The 20,636-nt window shown below is 35.5% G+C and overlaps 2 protein-coding genes across 2 annotated transcripts; both read left to right on the top strand.

The window, feature by feature from the left end:
• Positions 1-1,574: 1,574 nt before the first annotated feature.
• Positions 1,575-14,274, top strand: LOC117435775 (E3 ubiquitin-protein ligase RNF138-like). The gene is made up of 8 exons (XM_034059195.3): positions 1,575-1,683; positions 7,499-7,663; positions 8,944-9,097; positions 10,413-10,552; positions 11,036-11,083; positions 11,440-11,545; positions 11,763-11,870; positions 12,682-14,274. The coding sequence occupies exons 2-8, from the start codon at positions 7,521-7,523 to the stop codon at positions 12,763-12,765; spliced, it is 783 nt and encodes a 260-aa protein (XP_033915086.1). The 5' UTR covers positions 1,575-1,683; positions 7,499-7,520; the 3' UTR covers positions 12,766-14,274.
• Positions 14,275-15,282: 1,008 nt separating this feature from the next.
• Positions 15,283-20,636, top strand: LOC117435616 (E3 ubiquitin-protein ligase RNF114-like). Its single transcript, XM_034058939.3, has 6 exons — positions 15,283-15,420; positions 15,785-15,935; positions 16,708-16,778; positions 17,801-17,915; positions 18,005-18,112; positions 18,728-20,636. The coding sequence occupies exons 1-6, from the start codon at positions 15,320-15,322 to the stop codon at positions 18,797-18,799; spliced, it is 618 nt and encodes a 205-aa protein (XP_033914830.1). The 5' UTR covers positions 15,283-15,319; the 3' UTR covers positions 18,800-20,636.

Genomic DNA, 20,636 nt, shown 5'->3' with positions numbered 1-20,636 from the left:
AAATACTGCATTTAAAAAAAAAGATTTGTAACTCCATTGCAGGGGAAAGATAGAATGCGAGAAGGAGAAATATAAATTGGTTTAAATTGGATATTAGTCTGGGGTCCTTGATTCAGGCTAGAGTAGACACTGCCATGTGAGCTGGGGCTCCAAATTTCATCAAACTGAAATATAATACACGCCCCAACATTGTATTAGGGCACAGGGTATCTCACTAAAGCAATTAAGTTGCAAAGTAACCTTGGTGCATGGTAGTTTTGTTTGTAAGTTGTAATTGTTCATTAACGTCACTGACGTTCTGGTCAAAATCTCAATTTAGGTATGTGATGTAATCAATTCATTGGCAGTTCATGTTTGAGAGATACCGTTTTGTACTGTAGCTTTGAGTCTTCTTAATTAATGTTGAAATGTACTGGTTTTTTTTTTTTTTTTTTACTACGTAGGACTAGAGACTTTAAACAGCAGAGGGTGCTATTATCCTGTTTTCATGGTTTGAATGTATTCCACAGGGTGGGGCCTGACTGTATCTCTCTCCATACAGCTGACCGATGCAAAAATACTGCAGCTGCACCAGCTAGAATATCATGGCAATTTGTATAGGGGAAACGTGTAAAAACCAAAATCTTTATACAAAATATGTAGTATCAAGTAAAATAGCTATTAAAGAACTTCAAACCAAGTGCACATTGATTAAGCATGAGAATAGCAGCGTATGCTGTGAAAGAAAGATTATTTAAGCATTATAAAAGGCAGATTTCTACTGTATGTGTGCACTGTTGGTATTACACACTTGCATCATAATTCCACACTAAGCTTCCTCACAGTTATCAGGTATTATGTTTAAATATTTAACAGACAGATATAATGTAGTTCATGACAACTGGAAACTGCATTTGTATTGTTATGTTTTTTTGGTACAGAACAATTGTTTAAAGTATTATTCCCAGGGGAAAAACATCTCACAATAATTGTTATCTCATATTATATTCTAGTAGTATTTGCACTTACTGTAAACTACATTATATTTAAATATTGTTATTGCAATGTAATCTTGTATTGCCCTGTAAATACTGTAAGTCGCCTTGGATAAAGTCATCTGCCAAATAAACTGATAATACTAATAATATACTTTAGTGCTTTTTCTTTGCAATACACGCATTGTATTAATACAATAACCTTTTACAATCTTTGTTCTTAACCACATTTCCATGCTAACACCTTTTATGTTTTCAGCTAATTGTACACATCCCTATAAAATGGTTATATGGGAGCGTTTGGGTGCTGTGTTCTCCAAGTATGCAGTACCTAGCTTCAATAGGGTAATGTAGGTGAGCCAGGCTTTATATAGCTTTCTCTGGGTAAGTGGAGGACACAGAGTGCTTAGTAAAGAGGAGCAAAACATGGAGAAACAAACACTTTTGGTGCTTTTTATAAGACCGTAGACAGTTGATAAACACACTCTGTTACCTTTTGAGTCATGGAACAAATAAAACAAAGATGTATCATATTCAGGGAGATTACTTCCTGTATAACAACACAGAAAGTGAAAACAAAACTAAACCTTTGCAAGTTTGTTGAGCAGAGCATAGCAGTTGGAAAGGGGATTTTGCTATCTCAAACAAATTCCCAGACAATCCCTGAAATAAGATTACTTGGAGACTTCTGGTGTTTTCATCTTCCCAGGTATGGAACTCTAATACATTGTCATTCTTCTGCAGTCGATAATACTGTATAAATCTAGTTAAATTGTGTAGTTTGTTTTCTAGGAGTTGCATGTGCTTTGCATATATTTCAGTGGCTATACGCAGTACACAATTCAGAGAGAGTGGGGAAGTTCAAGTGGTAGTTTAAGACCATTATAACGTATATTCTAGCACCAAACAGTCCCAGTCCAGGGTTTTGATAACACCTGGCCCTGAGTATTAGGTTTCAGTCATTTAACACAGCACTCACCAATATTGTGAATACATACGTTATATTGGTTAATAACTGTATCACCTTGTTGCTGATTGGAGAGCAGGTTGGTATATAAAAGGCTGAACAGCACGCTTCACGGCAGCTGAGTGGGGTTATTTAAATGTACTAAAGAACTAACTACTCTTTAATTGACTATTTCACAGTTCAAAAGAGGTAAAGAGTTAGGCCCTGTCCACACTACATAATCGTAATGTGTGCAATTTGTTTTGAACTGTGAAGTTCTCCTTAACAGATTTCATTGCTCCAGATATCATTGCTCCAGTTACCATATGTTATTACTGAATAATAACTTCCATGCATGTACACTCCAATTAGTACCTTGGGCTCAGACTTATTACAGTAGTCACCAAAAGTCGTATATATAAATGGGGCATCTTTTTTTCGGTGCTCATTTGTGCTGTAGTCAAAGTTTTTAGGCTTTTTGTAGATAGCTACAATTCGATCAGGGCTTTTATTTTGTACTATATACCGTCCGAAATTTAAATGACCAGTCTGGTATTGCCAAAAAGTAAAGTTCTAGAGTTGTGATGCATGGGGGCATTTCCTGAGAACTACTCAAATTAAATATCAGCACAGAAGGGAATCACACTGTATTCTGTATTTTTATTTTAACAAAACGCAGTAAACTGCACCATGAACCAGGGGAGAGGAGAGTGAACACAAGATCATTGGTCGTGTCCGGTATTCTATTATTATCGGAGTTTATTATTATCCACCGCCAGAATGAAATCCCCTGGAAGTAGTCTAGCGGCAGTTCATACGTGTGTCACACTTCACATATTTTTGCATATATCTAGAGAATGAAATTTGGTATAAACGTTATGTAGCATCAGTTATTGAGAATGTCAGATTCTGAGGATATATGGATGAGTCTGTCTATCGGTCTATCTGTCTGTCTGTCTGTAACAGTTACATTTTTGCATATATCTGTAGAAATGCTTATCCAATTGTCATGAAGCTTGGTAGCAACAGTATTTAGCTTAATTAATTGCATGGTTTTGATGTCAAAAAGTAATTGCACAACATTCTCTGTCTAAATATAGTGAAATAAAACCCATATACAGTAGTCTCTGGCTAAGAGAATACTCTTTGGGAAGCAAGCAAACTATTCTCTTAGGCGAAACGTTCTCTAAGACAGAGTTGACCATGACAAGGCCAATCACAAAACGAATCAATACAAATGTATGTATTGCTTATGTCATGACGCACCTGAGTCAATATCTGAAATGAACAAAATAAGTAAGAGAAAAGGAATAGGCAAGCGTATGTTAATAAATTATAATAAATAACTAACTGACCAGCTAAATTAACAAAGCACCCCTACATACGGTAACAATGCAGCAGCGGCTCAAACAGTAATTATGAATACGAGAAATAATTTGAACACAATAGTTATTAACAGAGCACCAGCCTACGCACGTTAAAAAATGCAACAGCAGCTCTAGATTACTCTCGCGATGACAAGTCAGTTTTGAAAAGATTAAAAACCATTCTAACTTGAGCTTGATGATGATGAGTTATCAGGTTGCAAAACAGTACTGTATTAGTTTTTAATTAGTTAGCAATGAATCACTATCAGTGCCAAAAATGCTGTTCATTTAAGTGAAGTTCCTTTTCCGTTAGGCACAATGGGGAAAATTCTGTTTCACCACAAGGTTGTTCCCTAAGCCAAAGTGTTCTCTTAAGAGGTGTTCCTATATGCAGAGACTACTATAATATAATAAATAAGCTGCTAAATTACACACATATAAATTGCATCTCAGTGTACTGTGACATTTCACAAACCACTCAAGCTTTTCCAGAACCCCTGGGTGCAATTTATTTGTTTGTAATACAGTCTTATATTTTTTTAAGTACACATTGTTTTCATATCTGCAAATATATGATGTTTTTTTTGTTTTGTTTTGTTTATTTTTACATAAGAGGCTAAAGGGAATTTTAAAATGACATGAAACACAAACATGTTTACAATATCTACAAGTATGAGCTTATTTTGGTGAAATTAAGATGCTGATATTAGATGCCTTCTTTCTTTCTACTTTAAAAATGATTGCTTGAGCTTTTTAGTGTATTTAGTGCTCATGACAAGTTTGGCATCTCTAGAGGTCTGGTGAATTAGCAGTCTGCACCACCTGGCCCTCTTTTAATGTATTTAGGGGCTGATGTAAGGATAGGCGTAGTGCAATTGCGATTGCAAAATTCAAATTGCTTTTGCACTGCAGATAATTTAAGCTTAAGAGCAAATTACTCAACATGCACAAATAACGAGCTGCAATCATGATAACGAGGGTCGCAATGAGCACCGCCTGTGCATCGGGCTATTTAGCGGCCGGCACTTACAGTCCAGAGGTGAGGTGAGTTAGATATACAGAGAGCAGTAGGCGCTGTATGAGATTTGTGGAGCACGAAAATCAAACCAAACTAAAAAATATGTCAGTGGAAAGGCAACAAAGTCCTCAGGGCACACAGTAAAGAAAATAAACTTTTTCTGAGAAGGAACTGAGAGTCCTTACGGCTGAGGTTACTCAGCATGAAATTGAGCTATTTGGAAAAGCCTCAGCCAACATTAGTTATGCTACCAGAGGCCATATGGTCCTCTATAGTGGAGAACGTCAATGCTGTCGGTGTTACCAGGAGGACAGTCAACCAGGTGATGAAAAGGTGAAATTCAGCGATTAGCTCTAGGATGACCTGTGGAGTGAGACGATAACGCCTTACCACCGCATCCTCCGACATCCTAAACAAAGTGGCATCAAGTGCCGCATGAGGAAGTGTACCACAGCAGCCATCCTGAGGCCAATGACAAGTCTCTGAAGGTGTGTGGTTTTATACAGCTCTTAATTACTCGCTTCTAAAATGCTTTGCACCTTGTAAGAGGTGCAAAGTTTTTGGAGGGTGTGACAGAGTGGTTCGTGGGGTGTATGGTAAAGTGTGTAACAATGCATACATAAGTAACAGAATGAAAACAATCCTGTTTCCACAATAAATAACTGTCTGTATACTGGGTACTGTGGGTAGTGGAGTAAAATGGCTGCCGACTAAAAGACTACATTTCCCAGAAAGTCATAGTCACAATGGCCGAAGTTAATTGTGTAAGAGGATACAGGTGTGTCTTGTTAGGGCGGGGTCCTGGCTGTATAAAGCCAGCCTCGAATCCAGTTCAAGGGGGAGACCATTGTAGATTGAGACATATGGTGTTTATGAAAGATTACTGTGAGTATTCAAAATGCACTGTCACTGTGTGGATTAGTTGTGCTGTTTGTAAAGTTACCAATTATTTTCTATACAGGGAAACAGCTTAGCTGTCCTGACCTAGATAGGGACTTGTGGTTAGTTAGCACTCCTTGTTGGAGTAGGTTTTTGTTTGTTTATTAATTTTTTTATATAATAAATGTACACTACGGCGTTTCACTGCAACTCCTGTGTTTTGTGTATTTCCTACCACAATGGTCAGCAATTGCCCAAGTGCAAGGCAAAATCCTTATCTCTCATTATAATGTTTGCACCCACTTAGTTTTCCAGATCCCTGCCCAATTCCATGCTCTTTAATTCATTTGAATACATTTCAATATCATTGAAATTGTTTAATGATGGCAAAGGCATAATTTGATAGCGGGTGCACAACGCCAGGTGAAAACCATTCTTTACATATGCTGCATTTTTAGTGGCCGCTAAACTTTACGGCTGCTAAACACGGTTTGCGTGTGCAAAACGTTGATTTTTGCAGCAATATGGGTGTTTTGCAGCCGCAAATCACTTTCCACATATCCTTACATCAGTCCTTATTGTATTAACTACTGATTCATACCATAGTATGGCCAGTGCTGGTTACACTTGAGAGGTTTTTTTTTTTTTTGTTTTTTTTTGGTATATCTTGGTTGCCAATGTTTTGCAATGGAAACCTCCTTGTTTGTGGTGGAATAAGGGTCAACCTTAATAAATACTTTATTTACAGTTGATGACATTGGAAAGTCCCAAATGATTCTTATTATTTAATTTGTTCTTACAAGGGTGTTCAAAGTGTATATTTATTTTACACATTTACAAGAAACGCTTCTGCTGGTGGTAAGGGAAGTCATGAAACCACAGTTAAGATATTGAAAACACTGATAATAAAGCCTTAATTATCATTTGTTTAGGTGCCCTAACAATATAGTTACACAAAACAAGACTCAGAGTTACCTTTACAATATTTTTCAAATATTAGACACATTATTGCCTACAAATTGTATTTTAGGCTCATCGTTATTATGCTACATTACAATCCTTCTGTATAAATAAATAAAGCAAAAGTGGTGGAAGTTATACAGTTACATAACTTTATTCAGCACAACAGAATGACTGGGAAAATCTCACTGTTCCACACTGTTTTACCAAGCAGATGCAGAGTTTGATTTTTAGGGAACTCAGCTGGTCATTTAGGTTTAAACCATACATTGTACATGTTACAGAATACTCCATAAATGTTCATGAAGTGTTGTGGGTATGTCATCCCTTCGGAAGCTTGATGGTTATTTGGTTATTCTCTTTGTGGAATAACTATAGTACTCCATGAAATATCCTTTATGTTGATATCAAGTAATACTACAAATTCTAAGTAATACAAAAAAATAAATAAATAAAATAACTCACCAGCAGAGAGAACAGAGGTAGAAGTCAAATTCTTTGAATATTGTATTTCCACATTTCCACTCAAGCACTCTCAAATGACATAAACATATATCCAGTTTGCAGTATTTAAAATAAATAAAGTATATTCACTGGGAACCTCTTACAGAAAAGTTAGAATAATACCATTTTGACACCATTATATTACCAGCGGATCATCTTAAAAACCCTAGTAGAACCTTAGCAGAGTACAGTATAAAACAGCATTACCAATAATGCAACATTTGAATGGTTTGGAATAAACCTGATACATAGTACACTGAGACAACAGTTGGCTGTGTGCATGATACTGCAATATGTTGTGCAGATTAGTTTATACCATTTCAATACCTTTGGTATTGGTGCAGTATGCCAAAATGTCACATATTATACAAATGTTTTTTTTTTTTTTTCCATTAGCACATCACCACTGCATTGTCATTTAAGACCATACATTTTTTTTTTCTCACATGAAAAGCTTAAAATGAGAAAATATGGGTTTAGAAATAATGTAATCCACACTAAAAAAAATCCTTATGGCTTTCAACGTATTTTACAGGTGGTTTTTCAGGCCCTAGTTGGCACTGTTCTTTTACCTGACGTACTGTAATTATAGTACTGTAACATTTTGCAGTGTAATGTTAGAATTATGTGAGTGTGGTTGTGGGGGTGTGTGGTAAGAATTTAATGTAAAGCATGTATACAATATTTGTTTGTTAATATTTAACCGGCCTAAAAATGAAAGCACTGCCAGGATAATAAAATTCCCATTTGCTGGTACAAATTGCTCACAAGGAGGGGGTTTTCCACACTGCTGCACTGCTGACACTCATACAGTAGCTTCAGTGGTTTAAAGGATGGGTTCTCATTTCAGCCGAGATCCAGTTGACATTGTGATGGATCCCATAGAAGGCCCTGTTTCCATTAACAGGGAAGATGATGAATCCCTGGAAGAGCTGAACTCCCCAGAGGCTTTTGACTGTCCCATCTGTCAAGAGGTCTTCAAAACACCTATTCGAACACAAACCTGCAAACATGTGTAAGTAATTGGAGTTTGTTTAAATTTTTTAATTATTTTGGATAAAACAACGGTGTTGTAATAAAACAGACGCTAAATTAGTTAAGTCTGTGTAACGGGGGGGGAGGGCTGGGGGAGGGTTATTACGTGTGTGAGTCGTCAAGGAATAATACTGAGGCAGACACAGAGCATTGGGTGTTGACACATGGCACAGGCACACAGATTTAATTACCAGCAATGGTAGCCCTAGGGTCACATTTAATAAAGAAAACAAAACTAAACTAAATTAAAAATAAAAGTTTGCCACATAAGGCGAGCGCTGATCCCGCTAAAGGAACGTTGCGCTCCAGGAACCGACTACACTATGCAAACCCTCTCTATACCTTTTGGGATCAACATCCCCTAAACCGACCTACTTCTGGCCTCCCAGAGTCCCACCGTTTTCAAGGTAACTCCAGGCCTCTTCAAACAGCCTTCTCAAATGGCCTCAGCTGGCAATGCCTTCACGAGCACAGTGTCAGAGCGGAAGGGTTTAATGTAGGAGTTCTCTCCATGAAGCAGACGCTCCCCTCCTCGATGTAAACACAGCACCTGTCTGTGTAGTCAGGGTGGTGCAGTCGCCTCGAGCTGTGGCAAAGATGCTTTTCGAGCTCCACGCAGTCAGTCCGATCAGCTCAGCGACGGGAGAGCTGAACTGCTCAAATGGTTGCCTAGCAACGTGTCTAATGTTCCACGTCCCAGCTGCACACATTTGCACAAGAATTAGCGACAGGGCTCTCCCTGTCACAGTCTGGTAAATAAATCAATAAGTAAATCAGTACAGGAGGTACAGTGCTAAACTTGCATAGAGAAATTAGATTTACTTCAATTCCTTTGGTGGCCTGAAAACCATACGATAAGAAAAATATTCACTCAGGACCACAGAATATTAAAAAGTTATTTGATGCTAGATATCTCAATGTTTGTTGTACAAATACTATATTAAAACATATATTGTAAATATATTAAATATATTTCTGATAAAAATACAGTTTTCAGTTGAGTCACACAGACACAGACACACACTCACATTCACACACCATCTGATTTTAAAATAGTTTGCTGCTGAGTTATACATACTGGTACAGGGTTGTTTTTGCAACCACACAGCAGCTCAGATTTTAGTTTCACTTTGGCACTGCACAAGTTGGAAGTGTATCACACTTCTCTAAAAAGAAATAACCTTCAGAGTTCATGTATCATGAATGGAACATCATGTATCATAATGGAACATGTAATTTAAAGTATTATTCACTACACAGGTTTTGTAAAAACTGTTTTGTGGCTGCAGTAAGGACTCAAGGGCCACAATGCCCAATGTGCCGAGGACCAGTGAGAGAAAATGAGAGAAGAGCCACTGATATACATCGTCAAATGAAGGAAAAACAAGGGAAATGCAGGGCATGCAGCACTGTGGTAACTCTAAATGTGTTTCTTGTTTAATTACCACTTACATACACACAACTATTCAAACTAAATGTGGTGCCAGTCTTTGCAGAAAAAAAGCTTTGCATTGGTTCAGATTGCACATTCAAATAATTTGCATGTACAGTATTTGAAGTGGAGACAAATATCTGTTATTGGGTAATAGGATGTTGAATGTCTGTGTATAAGGAGAATATGGGCACAAATAGAAGTTAACTATGTATGCACTACAAGTGTTGCTATAGCCCACACACTCAAAGTCCTAAAAATGTCATATTTCAAGAAACACAACAAGCTTTACATTGAAAAGTAATCATTTCTTGCATAACTTATTGTTTTATTGTTTTGTTGAATTATTAAACTAGAAAAATAGAATTTGTATTTCAATAGCTCAAGGGTTAGTCAAAGCCAACTTGGCTAAGTTGTGACCTAGTTCTATGATTTCTTAAAGAGTTTGTTTCACTTTGTCTCAATGTCAGCTCCACAAACAAACAAAAACATTTATGAAATCCCCTTACCTGTCTAGGGGATTTTTCAATATCTTTATGCTGACACATCTGCATGTGGTTTCTGGTAAACACTTTTGAAATTCCAGTATATGATTAGCATTCAATATTTTTTTTTTTTTTTTAATAGTCCTCTATAAAACAATATGGAAACCTACCCACTGTATAAAAATAATGTGTAAAAAATAATGTAATTGTATGTCAAAAATAATGTGATATCTTGTAACAATTTTAAGTCACCCTGGATAAGGGCATCTGCTAAGAAATAAATAATAATAATAATAATAATATGTGATAAGAGATGGAATTGCTGTTGCAAGTTCGATGCTGTTGCAAGTTCGACATGTTGCATCTCCATGTCACATTGCTTAAATATTTTAGATACCAGTAAATATTTAAACTTTAAGGATACCACAGAAATCATGAAAAGTAGGTATGATTACCTCTGAAACCAGTTCATGATGGCAGTTTACCCTAAAACGTGATTTCCAGCTATATGGCTTGACAAGAGTGCTCTAAGCCAACACTACATTTACATTGTACAAGTAAACCAAATACTATCACTTTCAGAAAGGGAATTGCCACTAACTAGAATGTTATAAGTACCAGTACCTGGAAAACCCTGAACAATATGGACTAAGCTGGAATATTCAAATCATGTTACCTATTCCAAAACGGCATTCTGGTTTCAGGTGGTTTTAAAAATCTGTCACACATAGTAAATGCTTTCCAAGGGAGACCTTTAATTTATTGGGCAAGTGTTTCAGGGTGTAATGATTAACTTGCTATCTTATCCACAGATTTTCTTCAGTAAAATGAGATCTCACTATAAATACTGCACACTGTACAAAGAAGAATATGGCACCCCTCCATCAACTCCTGTGGTGCCCAGAGCACAGGCAATATATGCAGGGATAACACAGGCCACAGCCGCAGATGGGTAAGTTAGAGTGACAGTAGTTTGAAGGTCAAACACCTCAGGAAAATTCTACCAATAAGATTCCAGTGTTAACTGAGAAGACGAGGTAAATTAATGAAACAGATTGTTTAATCTGACAGTCATTTTAAAAAGCAGTTCAACACCTGAACAGCTCTTCAAGGACTATATCTATCCTGGGTATTGCATCTCTGTTTACAACATACAGTACTGCAACATGTTATTAATAACGATGTGTCTTTTAGTTCTGTTCTATACTGTGGTCATTGTGTTTTTGTGGTGTGCCAAATACCAATTATTAAAAATAACCAATTTGTCCAAAATAAAAAGTGGGGTTGTCGGCATTGCATCTAGTTGGTCAGTGCTTGTGTGCTGCAAGTTTGACTATAGCTCGGTTTAATAAGTGCACAAATGCAACTAATACGAAAAGTACTTTGTATTTGTTTTTAGAAATGATGATGAAAAAGTATGTTTGTTTAAATTTAGGTTTCAAAGTGGAAACAGTGCCCAACCTCAGGCCCCAGAAAATGGAAGGTAGGAATGATTGAAATGTATTTTTGTTTACGACTGTAAGTCACCCTGGATAAGGGTGTCTGCTAAAAAATAATAATAATAATAATAATAATAATAATAATAATAATAATAATAATAATAATAATAATAATAATAAAAAAGCTTATGAACAGGGGCAGTGTTTTCCCAGAAATTGGTAAAATCTTCCAAAATTAATATGCATTTTAAAAATCTCCCCTTTTTTATTTTTCTTTAGAAATATGTTATTGTCTATAAAGACATGTTATTTGAATGACTATAAAATGGCTGTATCTATAGCAGCATAATAACCGATTGAAGCACTAGATCTAATTATTTTTTCTGACATCCCATTATAGCCTAGAGATCACATTTATGTGTCCCTACTGCCATCAGAGTGGATTTACTGATATGGCGTTGGTGCGGCATTGCAACTACAATCACTGTGGAGACCTTACACATGTGGTAAGTTAGGAATTCATATGTGATTTTCTATATATGTACAGTGTTGTACAATCATTGGCCCTGATTTTAAATAAGGTTGAAAGTTTCCCCAACTTTTATTTCTGCAAGAGAAAAACAATATCAACTAACATGAACTAGCTGATTTGCATAGTAGTAGTTAAAATTGTTTTACAAAAGCTTAATACTCACACATGTTGACAAGATTATTATGCATTAGGTCTGTCCTATCTGCGTTGCAATGCCCTATGGAAATCCAAGTTACTTCAGCAGAAATTTCATGAGCCATTTACACCAAAGGCACAGAATCAGCTATGGTCATTATATGGTGAGTAAATATTGTAATTTTAAACTTGTCTTTTTAGATTGGCTCTTTAGATTAAAGATTCATTATTAAGGCTGTGGTGATGTAAAATAAGACAGCTTTTCATCACACATACACAGGTACACTTTGAACTGATTGTTTGTTGAATCTAGGATTATCAGTGCCCAGTACAGTTAAAACAATAATGCATTTCAGAAGGCTCTTGCACTTTTATAATAATATGCAAGTTTTGTATTCTATAAAACTATCATGTGCCATTTTTTGGATTTTGTTTCATGAGTGTCACAGTGTCAAAGCTTCATATCAGACACCATATGAGACAGGGACTTTATAGCTGTAGGATTATTTAAAACTTGCAGTAAAAATTAAGTTTTCTGACACTTTATTTATTTATTTATTTATTTATTTTTTTACCTCTTACCATATCAATTATACAAATGTATTTATATGCCTTTCCCCTTAATTATGAGGAATGGCCCAGGGATACTTTGAACTCAAAAATCCAATTTCTTGTTCTTCAGTAAAAGACCTTCTAAACTGGCAGAATTTTGAGCCTACCTTTGATTATGGACTATCGAGACAACTGCACTTTACTATTTGATTAAAAAAGTATAAAACTGCAGTGCACATGGCGACTTTATTTAGCATATATTATTGCCTCAAAAAATAAACCAGTAAAGGCAGATGTTATTGAAACATAGAAATCCTTAGAACTGAAGCATGGCCTCGCCTGGGGTTGAAAACAGTTTTAATGATATTCTCACACATCAGCTGATTATTGAATTACCAGGAGGTTAATGTTTTCACATTTTAGGACATTCGTCAAGATGAAGATGTGCAGCTGCAATCTGCTATTCACTTGTCATGGAATGCCAGCTTTTCCTGGATAACACGCTGAAGTACAACACTGGAAATGTTAACCTCCATAGGTTAAATTCACCTGGAACCGCTTGATTAAGAAGCCATTAAGTACAATCATTAGTAACATGATACAGTAAAAAATATCTATATATATACTGTATATATATATATATATATATATATATTTTTTTTATAATACATTGGAGTAAAAGTAAAAATGTGAAAATCACCTTATCTGCATCTTACTCAAATTGTGGTTACTTGATGTGTCATGAGATCATTGGACCTATATAACTGAGGAGTTCTGATTTTAGGGTTAAACCCAATAAAGCCCAATTGATATTCTCCAAAGTGGGTCCCGAGTGGCTCATCCAGTTAAAGTGCTGCTGGGCGCACACGATGAGTCACACAGCTTGGACTCCGACAGTTTGCGTCTGGGCTGTGCAAAGAGGCCGAACTTTGCTGGGGACCCCGAGGAGGGCGTCACATAGGCTCTGACACTCCTGGGGTGGGAGATGGGAAACCGGCAGGGATTGCTTCTCCTCATCATGCAACAACGAACCCTACTGGCCAGACACTGAGCACATTCAGAGTGGATAAGAAGCAGGGCTGGTCTCTGTTCTCCAGGATCGGTAGTCCGTCCACCGCTGCTCTGGATTCAACCAGATTTTAAAACTCAAAAGCAAAATGCAAATAAAAATAAACTGCAAATCAGAACCCTTATAAATACACTGGTAGTAGTGTGCAACTTTTCACCAAAATAATGAGAAAATAGCAGTAGCTCACTAACTTTGCAAGGGGCATGACATTGACTGTTTTCACTTTAACAATGTTATCAGGGGCTCCACGTTGTGGTCTTGCAGGTCACACGCATTATTTGGCCAGTCAGAGAAGCTACAACTGCCATTTTCCCATTTGTCCTATTTCTCACACTCTTATACCTCTGTATATTTGCCATCATTATTAATGTTTCTCAGTTATATTGAGATGGAATTATTGAAATAATTTCTGTCCTGCATCTAAGACTTCTATCTTAGATGCAGGATTATATTTCTTTGTCATGTGTCTTTGCTTCCTTGTGTGATACAGAACCTTTCAACTCTGTGGACACCACCTGCTTTGTGATATGGTATAGAACAAAATTATAATATTCTATTTATATTAAATCATAATATTGAAACAAAACAATTTGTAATGAAAACATAAAACAAGAAGTGAAGTGTAAAAACATATTTAAAAAAGGCATGTGTAGGTGTTTTTTATTGTAGTTTTAAAGAAATGATACGTCATGTATTTTTAATGCAGATATAAACAATAGCAACAGTTTTATTAAATCTTTTTTTAAAATATATTTCTTTAAATATATAAAAATATATTTCTGATAATTTCTGAAAGCTCATACTGCATAAGACATACTGTTTGGGAACAGAATAGGACAAAAAAAAAAACATTGCGTCATTATCTATTAATAATATTCAATGTTTACAATAATGTGTAAATCTGTATTTGTGCAGCACAATTGTTGAATAAAAGTAATCAAAACATATTTCTTTGGTGTGTTCATTTTCTAAAATACACATTTTATGATAACTGCATGGACAAGCTTTCTTCTCTCACTGACGCATACAGTGTTATGTTTTTATTTGGTAAAGATGAGACAGAATTAATAAAAATAATACAATTTATAATATTCATAAAGCTACAGACATTGACAAAGGACTTGTTGACATGTTTGTTTTATTTTATAACTAACTTTATTTTCAATACAACTGAACATGTTATGTTTGAGTGTTTGATCTTATGGATTAACTAACTACAATACTCTTCTGCTGAATGAACAACATGTGAAAAGTTTTACGAGGCATATAATGACAGGACTAGCTGTGTGTGTGTGACAGGGAATTATTTTTCACTTTCAATTTCAGTTTCCTTCAGAAAACACAGTGTTTTTTAAAATGATCTCAGCATGACCTCAGCTCTTTAAACCTGTACCGGTATGTACTGTATCTACTGTACATTTCATTAGCTTCTGTAGAATATTTTACTTGCTATTGGAGTCCAGGTTAGCTAATTATTTTCTGAGTCTGTCAAGCTTGCTGAGTAAATAAGTCAGGACTGATTTCCTAACAAGCCCTCTGATCAGAAAAAAGTACCTTCTCAATCTGATAGCTAATATAATTTCATTCACGTCTACATTCAAACACTAAAGTGCACCATTCTATTTTCTAATAGACCTAACCATTACCTAAAACTTCCCTTAAAGGTATTAAATATATATTTTCCAAAAAGCACAGGCCAGCAGGTGTGGTAAAAACATGAATAAAGGAATAAGCCATCATTTGACCAAATAGGATCATTTAAAAAAATACACCTTCACAGTCATGTTTGTAAAAACTGATACACAAAGATATTACATATTATCAGACTACCATGTCAAAGACCAAACCATGACCTGAAACAACATCTGTCAAATTGCAAGTAATGTGCCAGGGACTTTCTTTTTAAAAATAGATACAGTCATAAGGAAGTCAATGCTTATTAAACTGAAGCCAGCGTGAAGTGTCAGGCACAGTTGAACAAGAGACAGGACTATGGACACTGGCACTACAGACGGCAACACACCAGCTGAATTTGAATGCCCTGTTTGTAAAGATGTCTTTGTTGAACCTGTGTGTTTACCTTGCCAACATGTGTAAGTAGCAGGTCTCTGCTTATTTCACTTGTTACAATATATATATATACATATTTACAGAAAGCTGAAAATGGAGTAGTCTACCCTTCAGGAAAACTTTCCGGATTAATAGAGTGGTATTAGGAATTAAAAATTAGTAACAGTTATGTTAAAGCTGCAGTGTCCCACTATGAGGTTTAATTGTATAATTAAATATGATTCTAATGATTCTAATAATCGTTGATACTGCAGTGGCTAATGGAACAGTTTTTTTTTTGGTTTGGTTTGGGGGTGTAGATTATGACAAGGAGGTTCATTTTATAATCACACTAGAGTGACTGAAGTAATTGGAACAAATATCTCTCTTTGGTATTTTGTTCTGTAGGTTCTGCCATTGTTGTCTCACAGAATCACTGAAAGTACAAAAACACTGCCCCGCCTGCAGGAATCCAAATATTGGGCAAATGACACCAGCCACTGATGTCATCAAGCAGATGGAAGGCAGACGTGGCACCTGTATGGAATGTCGTTCTGTGGTATGCAGACTTCAGATCTCTACTGTAATACAAGTAGTTTGAGTAGTCCAACTGAAAAAAGTAAAAACACAAATGTGGTTGTATGGATAGCCCTCAAGGGAAACAGAAAATAACATTGTAAAGTCATCCCATACATGTTTAATGATCAGAAAAGCAAAGAAATGCTGTGTTCAGTGTTGGCGGGATATTATTATGGTTTTATAAAATTAAAATAAAAAAATCATTAGAAAGTCCCTGTCTAATGGGAGCAAGTAATAATAATAATAATAATAATAATAATAATAATAATAATAATAATTTGACAAGATAATGTATATTTTTGCGATAATATACTGTATATTTTGGAATACTGGATCACAGTGAAAAGAGCGAACGATAAGCAAGTGTTTTTTAAACACTTGCGCCATCTGCTGAAAAGTATTTGTATTGCTTTTTTAACTTCTTCATTTCTGTAAAATACACACTATTTAATGTACTACTCCACTCCTCCAATGTATACAATTAGTTGTATATAAATACCACCCACATTCTCAAAAAACGAACCCATTTTGTGTGTTTGTTCATCTCAGTCAAGTCCATTTTTATGCTAATAACCACCACAAAACGTACAGTATATATGTTTTGTATATATAAATAAACACATGCTTATGAAGCACCTTCCCCTTGATTTTGACACAATTCCAGCAGATTTAATCAGTAAAATAAACACAGAGAATTGAATAGCTACAACCCATTAAAATAAGAGAAAGGAATAATGTTCTCTTTTTCCTAGGTGCCTTTCAGCCAAATGAGATCCCATCTTACAAGCCATGTCTCTGCAGTGAATACACAGAACATACATGAGTTAGTACCATTTAAATTTGTTTTTATAGCCATTCAGTGATAATATTGGCTCTCCTACCCAGCTATCACTAGACCATCTTGGATTATGATCTTGGTCATATCTCAGCTGTATTAGGCCTGATCTACACTTAGATTTGAGACCTCCATGTAACAAGGCATATTTTCTGTTCTAGATGCATTCAGTGCTGTTGGAGGTGTCATGCAATTTGAAGTGTCTTCTAACATGAGACAGACTCAATCTCCCATGGCTAATTTCTTTTTTTTCTCACCCTTTCAAAGACTTCAATCTTAATGCTATTGTGAGTAATAACAGTTTGATATGAACAGTGAATCATCCTGCAGTTTCAGGAACTTAAATTACAACTGAAATCGCAGGATGTGGATAGGTTTTTAGAGTGAGTTTGGGTCCCAGGTGTTTTGTTTTACTTTGCTTACGTGACTTGATCTGACCTAAGAAGGAAAATGGCTTGAAAAACTAAACTCATACTATAAACAAACTACATAGACCATAAGCAGTGTGAATAACATAAAAAAAGCACCTTGGGTAATGCGGCTGTGTAAGTTGAAGTTGTTGTTGTAAAGTCCAAATTCCTTTATTTAACTGATCTTATCTAAACATCACTTTCAAAGAATGCCAGCAAAATACATGGTAGTAAAATACACACTATTTAATTTACTACTCCACTTCTCCTATGTATGTACTTTAAAACAGGTGCTGGGTTTTAGTCTCTTTCTTGAAACAATATACTGTAGTTTTAATTTCTTTCTTGCAGAAGTATAGTTTCAATTTGTTAAAAGGTTAACAAGAAATATTTTGCCATCATCATTTATTTTGTATGTTATTGTTTTAAATCCACTGGCTTGCTTTTTTTGTTTCTTTCCCCCTAAAAGAGGTGAGGTACTGTAATGTAATTTACAAGTGATTTAATTTACAAGTGTGTAGGTCTACCCACTGTTTTTTTATTTATTTTAAGTCCCATTGTTTTAATGAAAGCTCTAACATTGCATACAAATGTATTCAGTTTCAGGCTATCAGTGATGACCTTTCAATGTCCTTACTGTCAGGAGACAGGACTCGATGATCTTGACCTCTTGAATCATTGTAACGAAAATCATGGGTTTGACAACAGGCGTGTGGTAAATTTGAAGCTTCTTCTTATTATGTAATTAATATCCAGTCCAGTTAGTTGCCCACAAATGTGATTTTGCTGTATTTCCTTTGGAAGGTGTGTCCCATCTGTGCATCCATGCCTCATGGAGATCCGTCTTATCAAAGCAGGAACTTCATTGGACACTTAAACTTGAGACATGGGTTCTACATAGAGGACTATGTGGTGAGATGCTAATTGAGAATACTTAAGTCCTACAGATCTTAGACAGAACACTGTACAGACAAAATGGAAGTCTGAATGTCAGTGCATGGACCACACTGAAAAAGAGAGACCTATTATATTTCAAAAGAAAATTAATGGCACTTAATGTTTTCTACAGGAAAAAAAGTGGTAGCCTAGTAAGTTTCTCAAAATGTTTTTAAAGAAGATATAACTATCTTCTCTTATTGATAAGTTTCAGTTCCCTTGATTCAAACATTATGCATTGCACTATTGCAGAAACCAGTGGGTGACTACTTTGTACTGTTAGCTGACTTATTTAAAGATATAGATATGGTTACAGATGGTGTTGGTAAAATGCATGTTAACATTTTTTGTTGAAAGTTTAGAGAAGTTTTAAGCATATGAGGCAGATAATTATATTGAAGCCACAGGGATGAGTTTAACTTCTGATTAAAAAAAAAAGGATGTGATTACTGAAATCAAGATATTTCAATCCCGTACCAGATATATCACACTTCTCTGTCTTTTGTCTAGTTTTGCTTGTTTTTTTTCAGTGAGTGTGATATTGATGTGAATATGTGAATTCATACCTCATTGTATTTTTTTGTTTTTCAGGATACAACACAAAATGATGCAATAAATGAACAAGGTGCAATTTTAGCATCATACAATGCACTGCTGCAGTAAATTGTTACATCACTGTGTTTTTGTGATTGTAAAATAGATTATTTTTTGTAACTATATTATTACATTTAATGTAAGAGAAAAAATGGAAAAGGAAGATGTTGCTGGTTTTAAAATGCCACTTAGCAGATATGAAAGAGTACTAGGCCAATGAAACCTTAGAATGTAGCAACAGCTTACAAGAGGAAAGAGGATGCTATTAGGGTTCTCAGCTCGCTCTTCACTGTGCATCCTGTTCATCACCCCAGAAAATATTTACAGCAAATACAGAATTAACAGCCCTCCAGCAGTCCCCCTACAGTATGAAATATGTTTACTGTGCAAGCACACTATTGTCATTGTTGTACTGAAAAATGTAATGTTTTGATTGCCAACCTGCAGTTTTTGTAGTTAATTGTAATGTCCCTCAATTCACTGGTACCTTAGCACCAGTTTGGTACCTGTCCCGTATAGTGTGGTATAACAAGGGTGCACTGTACTTCCATTTCTGAAATGTTAGCTTGCTTGATTTAGGGTCATATTATTTAATGAATGTTGTTATGTAGTCTCTCTTGAAGGATTACTGTTGATAATACGATTTGCAAATAAGGTCTATGACCATTTTAATTTAATTTATAATTAAGTCTTTGAAGTTATAAATTATTTCCTAAAAAAATAGGCTTAAATAATGCATAATACCAACGGTTTGTTTGAGTAAACTGGTTTTGGGTGGCAGTTTTGGCCTCTTCACTCCAGGTTCCAATTTATTCTATAATTATTTAATAAAAGTATCTATTAAACCTGTGTGGAAAAGACCTCCATGATCGGAATTGCCTACCCCTAGTTTACTAAAAACAACTGTCAAAATGATTGAAATACCAACATAATCAGTGAGATAGTCGTAGACAATTACATTTCTCTAATAATCAGTCAGGGATTTCAGTTTTCAATTAAATCCTAAATTATAGATTCACGCTGTAACAGCCCACTAATTACAAAACACTAAGGAAGTAAAATGTATGACATTGTTTTATTTTCTGTTAAAACATATTGTAATACTGTATTCATTTTCACAACTACGACCACTCACAAGGTATTGCAGGGCGCATTTAGTTGGTGGGCAGCCTATCCTAGTTAAAGCTCTATTGTAGTAGTGTTATATTCTGTGCATTATTATGTTAAACATGCACTCCTGTTTAATCCGCAGATTACTGATTTGTCCCGTACTAAATGCCACCTGGAACATCCATGTTTTGAATAGGATCTGTTAGGTAATAGCCAGGGCTGTCAGATTCGCTGGTAGGATGGGACCAGCAAATCAGATGCTAGTTAACACGAGCAGGAAAAGAACAGCACGCCCACTGCTTGTCTGGCAGAAATACTGTAAATAGCAAGACAGGGCGTTCGGTGGATTTTCGTTGATAAACTTAAATAATGTTATTAACAATGCGCGTTACAAAAATGTGATTATTTTCGATTTAATCGTAGCAGCCCTATTAGGTAATAACATTTCAGTCATCACATGTTGGTGGACTGAACAGCAATTTTGATTCTGGATTTCAGATTTGGGGTATATTGTGATTTAAAGTTTGTATAGGTTTTTGTGTAGACACTCCTGGATGTTCATTTGCATTTGCATATAACATGTATTCCTTGTATAATACACACCGCCACTACAGTACCTTTTCGAAAACACCATAGTATACAGCACAACTTGTAAAATGTGCAACCTAAGCTTCTGAAAGCACCTTAACACAGGACTGTAGAATGTAATGCAATTCCAGAATGTAATGTTTAATTTGGTAACACTGTTTTTTGTCCATCCTAAGTATATTCTAAAACAATAAAAATAAACTCTTAG

Source organism: Acipenser ruthenus, chromosome 3, assembly GCF_902713425.1.
Source record: "Acipenser ruthenus chromosome 3, fAciRut3.2 maternal haplotype, whole genome shotgun sequence".
Lineage (NCBI taxonomy): Eukaryota > Metazoa > Chordata > Actinopteri > Acipenseriformes > Acipenseridae > Acipenser > Acipenser ruthenus.
The sequence above is the reverse complement of the archived record's forward strand: the minus strand, read 5'-3'. Positions and strand labels throughout refer to the sequence as shown.

Coding starts and splice junctions, on each gene's coding strand:
- LOC117435775 (XM_034059195.3), top strand. CDS start 7,521: ATGGATCCCATAGAAGGCCCTGTTTCCATTAACAGGGAAGATGATGAA. Junction 7,664..8,943: donor ACACAAACCTGCAAACATGT/GTAAGTAATTGG, acceptor TTCACTACACAG/GTTTTGTAAAAACTGTTTTG. Junction 9,098..10,412: donor GCAGGGCATGCAGCACTGTG/GTAACTCTAAAT, acceptor TCTTATCCACAG/ATTTTCTTCAGTAAAATGAG.
- LOC117435616 (XM_034058939.3), top strand. CDS start 15,320: ATGGACACTGGCACTACAGACGGCAACACACCAGCTGAATTTGAATGC. Junction 15,421..15,784: donor TGTTTACCTTGCCAACATGT/GTAAGTAGCAGG, acceptor TTTGTTCTGTAG/GTTCTGCCATTGTTGTCTCA. Junction 15,936..16,707: donor GTATGGAATGTCGTTCTGTG/GTATGCAGACTT, acceptor TCTTTTTCCTAG/GTGCCTTTCAGCCAAATGAG.